General features: G+C 45.7%; 1 protein-coding gene across 6 annotated transcripts in view; it reads left to right on the top strand.

Moving 5' to 3' along the window:
- Positions 1-14,094, top strand: part of tns2 (tensin 2) — a 161,204-nt gene extending 147,110 nt beyond the window's left edge. For 5 of the 6 annotated variants that reach the window (XM_033015572.1, XM_033015571.1, XM_033015575.1 and 2 more), the window contains exons 26-29: positions 1,482-1,650; positions 3,483-3,551; positions 7,351-7,380; positions 8,871-14,094. In XM_033015572.1, coding sequence (XP_032871463.1) covers positions 1,482-1,650; positions 3,483-3,551; positions 7,351-7,380; positions 8,871-9,012 — 410 coding nt within the window. In that variant the 3' untranslated portion in view covers positions 9,013-14,094. The remainder of the gene's footprint in view (positions 1-1,481; positions 1,651-3,482; positions 3,552-7,350; positions 7,381-8,870) is intronic. The other variant, XM_033015573.1, reaches the window with a different exon arrangement.
- The last annotated feature ends 294 nt before the right edge of the window (positions 14,095-14,388 follow it).

Below are 14,388 nucleotides of genomic sequence, written 5' to 3'. Positions count from 1 at the left end.
CCAAGTCCTTGGTATGCTGCCTGAGATGAACGCGGATTCAACTAAAACTTCCAAAAGGGAACTGGGCTTCTCATTTGGTTTAATTTATGTTTTAGTTTAGTGATACACCATGGGAACAGGCCCTTCGGCCCACCGAGCCCGCGTTGATCATCAGTTCACACTAGTTCTGTTTTCCCACTTTCTCATCCACTCCCAACACACGAGGGGGCAATTTACAGAGGGCCAATTAGCCTACAAACCCGCATGTCTTTGCGATGTGGGAGGAAACCGGAGCACCAGGAGGAAACCCACGTGGTCACAGAGAGAACGTGCAAACACCACACAGATAACACCCGAGGTCAGGATCGAACCCGGAGCTCTGACGCTGTGAGTCAGCAGCTCTACCCACTGTGCCACTGTGCCACCTCACATAGAAACATATAAAATAGGTGCAGGAGTAGGCCATTCGGCCCTTCGAGCCTGCACCGCCATTCGATATGATCATGGCTGATCATCCAACTCAGTATCCCATCCCTGCCTTCTCTCCATACCCCTGATCCCTTTAGCCACAAGGGCCACATCTAACTCCCTCTTAAATATAGCTCACAATTGACACAATTCTGTCATTGCTTTATCGCCCATCCCTTATTGCCCCTGAACTGAGAAAGCAGTTAAGATTCAACCAAGGTCTGGACTCACACATCAGCCAGACTAGATAAAGGATGCTGGTGAATCCAACAGGTTCAAACCAATGGTTTCACCAAGACATTTTCTTTTAAGCCAGTTATTTGTGTTTAACTGTTCCAGATGCCACCGTGGGATTTGAACTCGTGTCTCGGGTCCAGAATTCTGGCTGCTAATCCAATAACTTTACCACTACAATAACTTTGTCACCACACAGCTATAGTTGTTATCGGGATGGAAAAATGGGGAAAGGGCAGGGAACTGGGAGTAATTGGGTAGCACTTCAAAAAAAAACCTATCACAGCCGAGATGGGATAAAGGGTTTCCATCAGTTGTTGACAGACAGACATCCTCTTACATTTGTGAAGGAAGGAACTGCAGATGCTGGTTTAAATCGAAGATAGAGACAAAATGCTGGAGGAACTCATCGGGACAGGCAGCATCTCTGGAGTGAAGGAATGGGTGACGTTTCGGGTCGAGACCCTTCTTCAGTCTGAAGAAGGATCTCGACCCGAAACATTACCCATTCCTTCACTCCAGAGATGCTGCCTGTCCCACTGAGTTACTCCAGCATTTTGTCTCTATCCTCTTACATTTATTGTGCACGGACTTAGATTCAGTAACAGGCTGATGATTCAGTAGTTCTGAGTGTATGAGCATGTGGACAGATACAATTGCTTCATGAGAGCACGGATCGTACAGGCATGCTTGCAACTATTTAATACATTTTGTTTCTTTATCCTTGGGAAAGCTCCACGATGTTTTGTGCTGGCGTTTGATCTGGGCAGGGCAATCTAATCTATGTTTCCTCTTTTCAGCCTGCAACGTGCTGTATATAAACTCGGTGGAGACAGAGTCGCTGACTGGCCCACAGGCAGTTGCCAAAGCAACCATGCAGACGTTTTCCATGCAGCCTCGGCCCACTGCCACCATGGTCCACTTCAAAGTCTCCGTGCAGGGCATCACCCTCACAGACAGCCAACGCAAGTAAGGCCAAATCAGGATTACCAGAGACCTTGAGCTGTTGTAATATCTGCTGCGTGTCCTGTAAAGCCACCAGTGGCGGCCCAGACCCTTTAATTTACTAATGTGGAGATATTGGAGCTGGGGCAACAACACCTCGTTGGTTGTAGAGCGCCCACGGTGACGCAGCGGTAGAGTTGCTGCCTTACAGAGCTTGCAGCGCCGGAGACCCGGGTTGCATCCCGACTACGGGTGCTGTCTGTATGGAGTTTGTACGTTCTCCCCGTGACCTGCGTGGGTTTTCGCCGAGATATTTGGTTTCCTCCCACGCACCAAAGACATACAGGTTTGTAGGTTGTTTAAGAAGGAACTGCAGATGCTGGAAAATCGAAGGTACATAAAAAAGCTGGAGAAACTCAGCGGGTGCAGCAGCATCTATGGAGCGAAGGAAAAAGGCAACGTTTCGGGCCGAAATGTTGCCTTTTTCCTTCGCTCCATAGATGCTGCTGCACCCGCTGAGTTTCTCCAGCTTTTTTGTGTACCTTCAGGTTTGTAGGTTAATTGGCTTGGTGTGTGTGTAAATTGTCCCTAGTGTGTGTAGGATAGTGTTAATGTGCGGGAATCGCTGGTTGGTGCGGACTCGGTGGGCCGGAGGACCTATTTCCGCGCTGTATCTCTAAACTAAACTAAACTAAAAAACCTTCCATTTCTGCAATATGGTGCTCAGGGGATCCCCTAGAAACTACCTGAACATCTTTTTCAAACTTCTCATGTGATGGTCATAATCCTGAGGCCCCACCTGCTGTCTCGGGTGGGTGTAAATGATACAATGGCTCTATTCCAAAGAGCATGTGAGCTCTCCACAGTGTACAAGTCAATCTAAACTCCACAACATTACTGAAATAAACAATCTGCCCACAATCACACTGTCATGTGTGCGAACTTCCTGTGCACAACTTGACTGCATTACAACAGCAAGTTCAGCTTTATTATTGTCATGTGTAGCGAAATACAGTGAAGAGCTTTGTTTTGCTGCATGCTATTGAAACAGATCAGATAATACCATATAACAATAAAATCAGTTCAAACTCAAGTACAAAACATAGAGCAAAGGGGAAGATACAGAGTGCAGAATATAGTCCAATGTCTGCAATGGGGTAGAGGTGAATCGGACAGTACCCTAGCTTATGGAAGGCCCGTTCAGAAGCCTGATAACAGAGGGGAAGAAGCTGTTCCTGAGTCTGGTGGACACAACAAGCTGGAGTAACTCAGCGAGACAGGCAGGATCTCCGGAGAGAAGGAATGGGTGACGTTTCGGGTCGAGACCCTTCTTCAGACTGGTGCGCGCTTTCATGCTTCTGTACCACACATCAGTGCTGCTTCGCTGCCTGTAGGGCCTTTCTGAGATCATGAAAGTACAAATTAAAAGTTTTTTTTCTTGACATGCAGGACTGAGAAATGAATGATTATCCGCAATTTGATTTACTTCACTTTCCTGTTGGCGGCTTCTTGAGGAGAGGCCATAATTCAGACCGCACTGTGTGCACACTAGCCTATTGCAGGCTCACAGCCAGGCCCTGACGGATTCATATTAACTAGTTAGACTCAGAAAAATATATTGTGTTGCCAAAATCTGCCCATTTCCAAAACAAAATCAGTTTTTTTAAAAAGTGATGGTGAATAGTTAAAATCCCGGAATGCATCTTGTAGAAAGCTAGTTGAAGTGTTTTATAAATAAATGTTTTGTTCGGCTTGTTCTGGTTGTCTTAAGACTGTATTTCACAGTGGAGTTTGAGAACGCACAAACACCCAAACTCCACTTTTTTAAACGTGTCGTCTTCTTTCCTGATCAACAGGATTTTCTTCAGACGCCATTACCCAGTCAACACGGTAACGTTCTGCAACCTGGGCCCACAGGACAGAAGGTAACTCCACCCTTGACCCGTGCCAACGTTGCCACACACAGTCTCTCCTCTGCCTCAGACACTTTGAATATGAACGTGTAAATTAGGCAGTGAGCAGGTGACGGCCAGCTCTGCGAAGGTATGGACGTTGATAATCTCGTCATACCCTGACCAAACCCCATACCCCTTGATTTTGAGGGTTCATTACCAACTTTATAAATAATATTCCAGGTTATTTGTTCCCAGTTCAGCTCTGCAGCTCTGAGCACTAAAGCCCTGCTGCATCACACAGCCCGACGTCAATGTGAATAGAATTTGGAGACATGCTCAGCCTCTTGGGCAGGAGTTAATTCAGACTCTTACTTCACTCCAGTTCACATCCACCTGTCGGGAGAAAGCAGGAACGGGGTACTGATTTTGGATGATCAGCCATGATCATATTGAATGGCGGTGCTGGCTCGAGGGGCCGAATGGCCTACTCCTGCACCTATTATCTATGTTTCTATGTCACGTTTGTGCTTACATTGGTTCCTGCTCCAATAATGGTTTATAAATCTCCATCCTCAAATCCCTCCATAGTTGTCTCTGTATGTTCTTCCAGCTTCCACAAGCGTTCTTAACTGCTGCACTCCTCTTGTCTTCAGCTGCCTGGACCCTAACTCTGGAATTCCATCCCTAAACATTCCATGACTCTCTTTCCCCCTCGAAGGAGTTCCCATCAACCTCCCTTTGGTGATCTATCCTAATAATTTTCCTCATTGCTCAGGTTTAGACATGTTCTTTGATAACTCCAGAGGCATTTCACACGGGATGCTTTGTACATTAGAAATTGCCGTTGACTGTTTTAGCAGCCTGGCCTCGCACACAAGATTTTCGTATCTGAATTACGTCCTCAAATCTGGAACTTATCCTCAGTCAATTATTGGAGACACACACAAACTGCAGATGCTGGAATGCTGAGCAAATCACAGAGTGCTGGAGGAACTCGGCTGGCCAAGCAGCATCCAGTGCTTCCTGACCCGCTGAGTTAGAAACATAGAAACATAGAAAGTAGGTGCGAGAGTAGACCACCAGGTCCGTCGAGCCCGCACCGCCATTCGCTCATGGCTGAACACTAAACAGACACACTTACCCACAAACAGTAGACACAAGACACAAAACACAAGACACTACCCTCCCCTTTATACCGCTATCACCCCTCTCCACCCCAAGAACCTCGTGATCTCCTGGGGGAGGCAAAAAACCGGATAAAAACCCAGGTCCAATTCGGGAAAAAAATCCGGGAAATTCCTCTCCGACCCCAATCCAGGCGATCGACACTTGTCCAGGAGATCACTCAGGTCTTACTATACTAACCATACCTAGGTCCATATCCCTGCCCTCTCCCCGTAGCCCCTTATCCCCTTGGCAGCTAAAAAACCATCTATTTTAGTCTTAAATATATTTAAAGTTTCTGCTTCCACTGCTCCCTGGGGCAGTGAATTCCATAAATTAACCACCCTCTGGGTGAAGAAGTTCTTCCTCATCTCAGTTTTAAAAGAGCCCCCCCTTATTCTGCAACTATGTCCCCTAGTTCTAGTTTCCCCGATCATTGGGAACATCCTCGGTGCATCCACCCGATCAAGGCCCCTCACGATCTTATATGTTTCAATGAGATCGCCTCTCATTCTTCTAAACTCCAAAGAGTAGAGTTCCAGCCTACTTAACCTTTCCTCATATGTCAATCCCCTCATTGCAGGAATTAATCTTGTAAACCTTCGCTGCACTGCCTCCAGGGCTAGTACATCCTTTCTTAAGTATGGACCCCAGAACTGTACACAGTATTCCAAATGTGGTCTCACTAATACTGTGTACAGCTGCAGCAAGACCTCCGTGTTTTTATACTCAATCCCCCTAGCAATAAAGGCCAAAACTCCATTGGCCTTCCTGATTGCTTGCTGCACCTGCATACTAACTTTTAGTGATTCATGTACTAATACCCCTAGATCCCTTTGCGTTGCATTACAACGCAGCTCCTCCTCATTTAGAAAATAACTTGCCCTATCATTTTTTTTCCCAAAGTGAATGACTTCACATTTATTAGTATTAAATTTCATCTGCCAAGTTGTTGCCCACTCACCTAGCTTATCTATATCCTTTTGCAGACTCTTCCTATCCTCCTCATCCCCTACTTTTCCTCCCATTTTTGTATCGTCCGCAAATTTTGATATATTACACTTGGTTCCCTCCTCCAAATCATTTATATAAATTGTGAACAACTGGGGTCCCAGCACCGACCCTTGCGGAACCCCGCTAGTTACCGGTTGCCATCCCGAGTATGAACCATTTATCCCCACTCTCTGCTTCCTATTTGTTAGCCAATCCTCTACCCATGCTAATATATTACCCCCAATCCCATAATTTTTTATTTTTAGCAATAGTCTCTTATGTGGCACCTTGTCAAAAGCCTTTTGGAAGTCCAAGTATACCACATCCACCGGTTCCCCTTTATCCACCCGGGTTGTTACTTCCTCAAAGAATTCGAGCAGATTCGTTAAACAGGACTTCCCCTTCACAAAACCATGCTGGTTCTGTCCGATGAAGTCATGTTTATCCAAGTGCCCCGTTAGTGTTTCTTTAATAATTGTCTCTAACATTTTACCCACCACCGATGTTAGACTAACCGGTCTATAGTTACCCGCCTTCTGTTTACTTCCTTTTTTAAATATAGGTGTTACATTGGCCATTTTCCAATCCACTGGGACCGTTCCTGCCTCCAGGGAGTTTTGGAAAATTATCACCAATGCATCCACAATCCCCACCGCTATCTCCCTCAAGACCCTTGGATGTAATCCATCAGGCCCAGGGGATTTATCCTCCTTCAGTCTCATTAATTTCCCTAATACCACCTCCTTGGTGATCTTAATAGTATTTAGCTCCTCCATTCCTACCGCCCCCTGTTTATCCAGCGTTGGAATATTTTTTGTGTCTTCTATGGTGAAGACTGATACAAAATACTCGTTTAATGCCTTTGCCATTTCCATGTTCCCCACCAACAACTCTCCAGTCTCACCCTCCAATGGACCAACGTTCACCTTAGCCACCCTTTTTCTTTTTATATAGCTATAAAAACTCTTACTATTAGTTTTTATGTTGTTCGCTAAATTCCTTTCATAGTCTATTTTCCCCGTCTTAATTAATCTCTTAGTTATTTTTTGCTGACCTTTAAATGCTTCCCAATCCTCTACCCTTCCACTATCTCTGGCTACCTTATATGCCCTTGCCTTCAGCCGAATACTATCCTTTATAGTTTTACTGAGCCATGGCTGACTGTTCTTACCCTTACCCCTTTTTTTCTTCATAGGAATAAATTTTTCTTGAAGGTTATACAGTATACCCTTAAACGTACACCACTGCTCATGTACCGTCTTATTCTTGAGTCTGCTATCCCAGTCAACTTTAATCAGCTCAGTCCTCATACCTTCATAATCCCCCTTATTTAGACTAAGCACCCTAGCCTGAGTTTCAACCTGCTCCCCTTCTATTTGAAGCACTCAGCACTCTGTGTTTTGTTTCAGTAAATGATTGCCTCTTTGCCAGCTTCTGCAATTTCTCACGCCTGATTCTGTAATCCGGACACGATTATTTGTTTTCAATTTTGTGCAGAGATGGCCAAGGATTTTAGTTTTTCAATTGCACCATGAAAAAATACAATATTTCAATTCACACTGGAATACACTCTTTCTGCTTATCAAATGAAAGCGAGCCCATTCGTGCTATGTCTGGTTTCACACACTCATTCACACACACACACCCACGCTCAGTTTACTCTTTTTTTCAGGTGGACTAACCCAGATGGCACAACATCAAAGTAAGTGATGTTGGGGAGTTGTGGGGAGAATGTTGGGGGGGTTTTAATTGATTTATGATACGTGGGAACCACAGGCAAGTCAGTTGGATCCATTTGGTTGGTGAGTTCCCATCCACTCCCAACCTTCTCCAGACTCTAGCAAGCGTGAACTCCCACACACTGAGCCATACTGGGGCCCAAACATTCAGAGGATCTCAAAACTGCTGCACTTAATATTGATAATCCCCTAACGTGACCTTGGCCGTCCAGTCACCTTTCACTCTCCACCACCACCTCTTGGTTTTTGTCCCCGCACTATTTCAGTGAAGCTCAACTTGACGAACAGCACCTCAGCTTCGAACTGGGCACAGTGCAGTCCTCTGGAGTCAACACTTGCTTCTCTCGTTCCAACAATAATTCTGATTCCCACTTGCACCACCTCTGGGACCATGTATTGTGACTTCACCTGCCCCTATCGCCTTGCACCTCCGCCATTTGTGGCACTCGGTTTCTCCGGTTCCCACCCTCTGTTGTCTCCACGCCTCCCGCTTGTCTTAAAAATAAAGCCTGCCTCGCCTCCATCATTTCCCAGTTTTGGTGAAAGGTCGTCAGCCTGAAGCATAAGCTCATTCTCCCTCCTCAGGCACTGCCTGAGCTGCTGTGTATGTTACATTTTTAGTTTGCATTTCCAGCATGTGCAGGGTTTTGCTTTTGTATGACAATGTTTTTTTTCGCTGCCCTCTCTGTCGGCATCCTGAGGGGGAGGCTCCAGACTCCCAGCATCTCACCCTGGTGGCCACAGTTTCTGAGGCCAGACACTGAGGGTTAGCAGTGGGGGAATGTGTAGGGGAGAGGGATGTAGCCAGTACACCTCTCCTGACTGCCCACCAAGCAGCGGGTGGTTTGTGGGCCAGCTGATCCCACTGTTCCCGCTCCACAGTCTGAACTGTTGCACGCATGCAAAGATGCTGCAGTTTTAGAAACGTTAAGACGGATTCACAGACTCTTGAAGGGACTTCTCCCTGCTTGATGACCACAGTGTCCACAGAATCCTCTCCTGCCAATGAAGGGGAGTGAGAATGGGTCATTCAGGTTGAGAGTCACAGAGACATCCTTCGGCCCACCAACTTTGTGCCAACCATCAGCCAGTCATTTACACTAATCCCACCCTAATCGCATTTTATTCTCCCTACATTCCCATCAACTGCCCCCAGATTCTCCCACTACCTACAGACTAGGAGGCAATTTAGAGGGCCAATTAACCTACAAACCCGCACATCTTTGGGATGTGGGAAGAAAACGGAGCACCCGAAGAAAACCCACGCGGTCAAAGGGAGAAGGTACAAACTCCACACAGACAGCACCCGAGGTCAGGATCGAACCAGGACCTCTGGCGCTGTGAGGCAGAGGCTGTGCACAGTGCTGCTCTAAGTTATGGTCAGAGGGGTGGCGTATACTGTTGAGCGTGATGCAGCGATCTCTTCTTATTTTTTCTTTCCCGCCCCTTGCAGGATGTTTGGTTTTGTGGCGAAGAAGCAGGGAAGCACGTCTGACAATGTCTGCCATCTGTTTGCTGAACTCGACCCAGAGCAGCCAGCATCCGCCATAGTGAACTTCATCACCAAAGTCATGCTCGGCCCACAGAAGAGATGAGTCAGGGATTTGCTGCATTCAAAGACAAACCAAAGGAGTCACCTGGCCAGGCAAGAAGGATAGCTAGCTCCTCCTGCATCACCCAAAGGAACAAGCTCCCTAACCAGTCTGAAGAAGGGTCTCGACCCGAAACGTCACCCATTCCTTCTCTCCAGAGATGCTGCCTGTCCTGCTGAGCTACTCCAGCTTTTTGTGTCTATCTTCGGTATCTGCAGTTCCTTCTTACAAGCTTCTTTAGAAACATCAGTTTTCCTCTTAGAAACATTCCCTTCTCTCTGTTTAAGGTCCACTTTAGCCTCTAGGTGGATAATCAGACTGCATGAGATTCCTTTTCATCTGAACTCTGGTTCGATGGCGCCATTTTGTGAGTGGCGGTGTTCAGCAGGGCCTTGCTCCCTCACAGCCCAGCTCCCCTTCAGAGAGTGGTGGCGAGTTAAGTTGACCACCCTGTACACTGCCTACGTTGCGCTTTGCTGAGGATTCTCATTGTAACTGCCCATGTAAAGGGGAGCCCTGCAGACTTGATTACTGAGTGATGCTGCATGTGAATAATACAAAGAGTATGTGCAAATTGTGAAGGAGGGGGACTAAATAAGGATGAAAGGGGCTGTGGGATGATTGAAGGGTGGTAGACAGATTGGGATCAATGTTAGATCCAGACTTGTGAAACCAGGAACTCGCTCAAACTCGCATAGGGAATTTTCAGAGTATCTGGTGCTGCAGTGTAAATGTCCCTAGTAGCTTGGAGTGTTCACAGTTGTATAAAGACACCACCATCTTCTACAGCAGAAAGTCAAATGTGCACCGGCCTTTGATCATCAGGCTATCTAGTTCAGAGCAGGTCTAACTGTAATATTAGTCTGACAGTGAAAGTGTAATATTGGTCTGACGTTTATCGAGACTTTCAATGAAAGCCGCTGGGAGAATGAAGCTGGTGAGAACTCAGTTGGAAGTACATGAAGATGAAGTGTGATGGATTTGTGTGGGACTCCTTGCCAGCAACTATAGCGCATGTTAACTCGCCAAAGCTTTGTTTTGTGGAATGATAGAACGAACAGTCCTTCCGACTGATATCAGAATAGGTCAGTCTGGGCACAAACCCAGCTCGTGTATCAGAGGGAATTGGACGTGGGCTACGGTGCGTGTCTAGGCTTAAAACCAGCGCTGTTCTGTTCAGCAAACAGTCTGAGTTTGCTCAGAAAACAGGCTAATTAAAGAGTGGAGGAAGCAGAAACTACAGCAACCTTTTCCCCCAATAGAACCATGAAAGTGACCAGACTATCTTCTGAGTTGCTTTCATTACCTACAAACCAGACTCACCTTCCCAAGACAAAAATCCAAGTGGAGACCTAATTTGCAAGGGCTGCTCTCTCAGTTCCTGGGCCATTACACCATGGTTGTTCCATTGGGAATAAGCCAAGACCAAGCAAGACTGGGTGGCGAGATGTGAGCTCCCCCTAACGTGGCCTTGGCTGAGTGTTGATTTCTGCGACACTTCCCATGGGATGGACGGAGTTTGTTTGCCCCTTTAAGTATTCTCAGCACCAAAACATGGAGCTTTGCTGCTCTGCCCTGATTTACACTTGAGAATGATCTGTCCATCTGCTGCACAACCTGGCATTTAAAAAAACGTTTCAATCCCCTGCTAGCAATGTTTCAGGTGGATGAAGTTTCACTGGAACACTGACAGACCTTCCACTGAAAGGTCATTAACCTGTCAATGTTAACTGTTTCTCTCTCCATCAATACTGCCTGACCTGCTGATGTTTCCAGCATTCCCTGTTTTTACGACAGGTTCTAGGCATCTGCAGTATTTGTTTTTGGGTCGATCGGAAATGTTAGCTGGTGTTCTCCCAGAACCTTGCTGCACTTGTCCTGAATTCCCTTGCACTATCTCCTTCTCATTGCACCATCAGGGACATCTTTGATGCTCGGTTGGTTTTGAATGTCAGCACAGCCAAACACTCTAACCTACCACAAATTCCATGTGACAGATCCCTGAGAGAATGGGGTGTGCATCAGTAAGTGCCGCAGTGTGCTAAAGCATCCTTCATTCAGCAACAGCTACCCTCATTCCTATTATTGCCATCTCTCCCAACAACCAGCCTAGATGCATCTCTGGGTGATGGATGGTTTGTGCTGTGGCCTCCTGAGCTGGCCATCTGATGAACATCACCTTGGGAACCTCAGATACCACACTCCAACCCCATTACCACTGGACTGTAGAAGGAGAGTAAGATGGAACCTAGCGCTCACGCATCCTGTAGCTTTTCTGCAGTTCAAGTTCTTGCCTCTGATCTCCAGAACTGGCCTCTGAATCAGCCTTGACTAATGTTGCATTCAATTATTTGGATCACATGTGCTGGCCTGCAGAAGTACTCATTTGCCTTTGAAATGCTAGTATAAATGGCCTTGGTCTCTATTCTAATGTAAACAGGAACCATGGAGCTAGTAACAAACAGTGATGCTCAGCACCAGCTTCCTGGATATATATAATATATATTGTGTGTATATAATATATTGTGCTGCGTATCTGAATGTGTTGATGACAAAGATTGGCTATTATATGATCTCAGAGTAGAGTCACAACACCTGACAAGTGGCGATTTCATGTGATCGTTTCTGCTGTGCCTGTTCAATATGCCAATGTATTTTATTGGGGCACGTAACTGAGAGACCCTTGGGAACGGATTAGTGTCGATGAGTTATTACCACGGGTCACCACTCCCTCAGGTGGGTAACATGGATTATGAGTTTCTAGCCTGAACACACAAATGTCCTTCCACACTTCAGGGTCGGAATGCTCACGTGGCTTCCAACCAAATGCAAAGTCTTGACCAACACCAGTAAAATTAATGATTTGGTTGTCATTGCTGTGTGCAATTTACAACACATTTCACTTCAGATCAAACGCTTTGGATATCTTGAGCTTGTGGAAGGTGCTGTAGGAATGTAATTCTTTTTTTCCCCATTGCAGCTTTCTGCAGAGCTGGTGAGAGGTTGCCACAGACATAGGTCAACCCTCCAACACCAGACACCTTGTCATTGTGTACACATGCAAGAGATCTTTTAAAGATACCAAGCAGCTAAGGGATCGACAATGGATGGTTGAAGGGAAGGGTTTTCGGCAGCTTTTGATGGTGAGTGTGGATGTAGCTCAGCAAACACAGACCCCCCCCCCCCCCCCCCCCCCCCCAGAGAGCCCTTGCCCAGAATTAAACCACTCTACACAGCCACTTAGTACAAAAGCCTGCAGTGTGGAGATTTGTCTTTCAAACTAATGTGTTTGCAAATGGCCTTCTGGTTACGTGCCTGAATAAAAGGAGGAATCACGAGCATTCATTTCAGTGAAGAAAAATATATTTTTTATGTTCTTTTTCCGATATAGACATCTCAAAAATATTAATCCAAGAGATTTCATTATTACCATGATAAACAGTCACAAAATGTCAGTCAGTCAGTCACTGCTAACTGTGTTGTAACCTTTATGTTTAACGATATACTCAAAGTTTGGCTTCACAGATTAATCAAAGCTAAGAACAACCAGGGCCGTACTGGCAAAATGCTTTTCCTCGTTTTTGGGGAGGAGGGTGGTTCGGCTGGTGGAATTGCAGATGTTACCGATGACGAGAGAAGAGATTTGTAGCACACCGCTCGCTCCACAGTGCTGCTCTCGGAGCTCTGACCTCACATTGGTGCAGTGGCTTGTGGATGGTGAGCAGGAACAGTGAGTCCCTTGGCCCAAATCTTGCCAGGGGCTAGAAACAAGGAAGGAGGCTTGCAAGGCAATGATCATGATATTTGGGGTAAATTGCAGAATGACTAAATAGCCAGAGGCCTGAACCACAAATCCAAGGGACACATTCAAATCCCACCATGACAGCAGGGGAATTCAAATTCAGGTAGATTAATTAAATAAATCTGGAATATAAAGCTAGCTCACTATAGCCAGGGTCTCTGTTATAGTGTATTCTAGAAATGACCAAATTCTCATAAAAGCCCACTAATGCACCACTGTGCTTAAGGGAAGGAAATCTGCCTACCTTACCCCAGATGTGATTCCAGACTTTTAACTGCTCTCTCAGATCCACTTGGCTCTAGGGCCAGGGAAGTGTGGATGATAAACACCATGTCTTTTGAAGGAATAATAAAACACAATTAGAATGATTGGGCTCTCCCAAGCAGTGGTGGGGAGATGAGAGAGAGAGTGGCAGCTCCCACTCACCTGGACATACGTGGAATGGGTTCTATTTTACCTAAAATTAGACAGTGGCCTTTCCAATCCTTGCTCTAATTTGCCCATCGCGAAAAATATATCATCCCATAAAGTACACAAGGAGTGGGGAAGGGAGATGATGGTTGCCCAGCAAAGTCTAAAACCCACTTTGCCTGTGGGGTACTGGCTGTTACTTTGCAAATATGTGATGCTGAGGTAACCCTTGGACTGAGTGGCAAAAAGGTATATATTTGAAGAGCTTTCAACATCACTGTATATTACATATTTTAATCAAAGTCTATAGTTTTATTTGTATAGCTCAGACATTTATTTTGCCTGATATTGGAGAATTTATGGAATAAGCTTTAGTCAAGAATGTATAATATATTATCCTTATGCCGTTACTATTTTTGTGTATGAGGTGTGATATCAAACACCAGCTAAACACGTTGTGTATTCTTTTGTGGGTGTGCCTTGTGTAAATGTCTGTTTTCCAAGCACACAGCGAAGTTCGACCCTTGTATTCTCTTGTTGAATTCAGCTCCGAAGATGTCCTCTTGCCCTTTCCCCCCAAACCTTTACATGAAGTTGTCTGGTGCAGGTGGGACTGGCCAAGATCTGGTGCTGCTCTCGGTCGAGACATAAAGAAGGAGCACCTCTTCGGCTCATCAGCTGTCAATTCCCCCTTCAAAAAATAATTTCTGCATGAAAATGTGGCTGCTTTCTAATTGGGAAAGACTTAGAACTTTGTCTCACACTTTGGGACCTGAAGCCCCCTCATTCACTCTCTGACAGGAAAAGATGCTAAAAAAAATCGTAAAAAACCTAGGATCCAACGAGGTGAATAATTCACAGAGGTTTTACAGAAAAAAAAATCAGGCTTTAAAAGGTTGCTGGAGTTGCGCAAGAAGCAGGTTAGGTTTTCTGTGCCTAAACCTGTAAAGCTGCTGAGGAACGGAGGGGGAAAGAGAGGGAAAGCGACAAATGCCACTGGAGAGTTGAGTAGAGCTCCTGTCAGTCAGTTATAACATTCATTTTAGCATGAGAGATGAGGTGAAAGATCTCCATGGGACAGCTCGCTCCCATAGTTGATCAGAGTAACTTGGACTTTTGTTTCCTGTGTTAAATCTTTAACTACTGTCTGTCCTTTTTATTTAAAA

The sequence above is a fragment of the Amblyraja radiata genome, chromosome 46 (assembly GCF_010909765.2).
Source record: "Amblyraja radiata isolate CabotCenter1 chromosome 46, sAmbRad1.1.pri, whole genome shotgun sequence".
In the NCBI taxonomy this organism is placed as follows: domain Eukaryota; kingdom Metazoa; phylum Chordata; class Chondrichthyes; order Rajiformes; family Rajidae; genus Amblyraja; species Amblyraja radiata.
The sequence above is the reverse complement of the archived record's forward strand: the minus strand, read 5'-3'. Positions and strand labels throughout refer to the sequence as shown.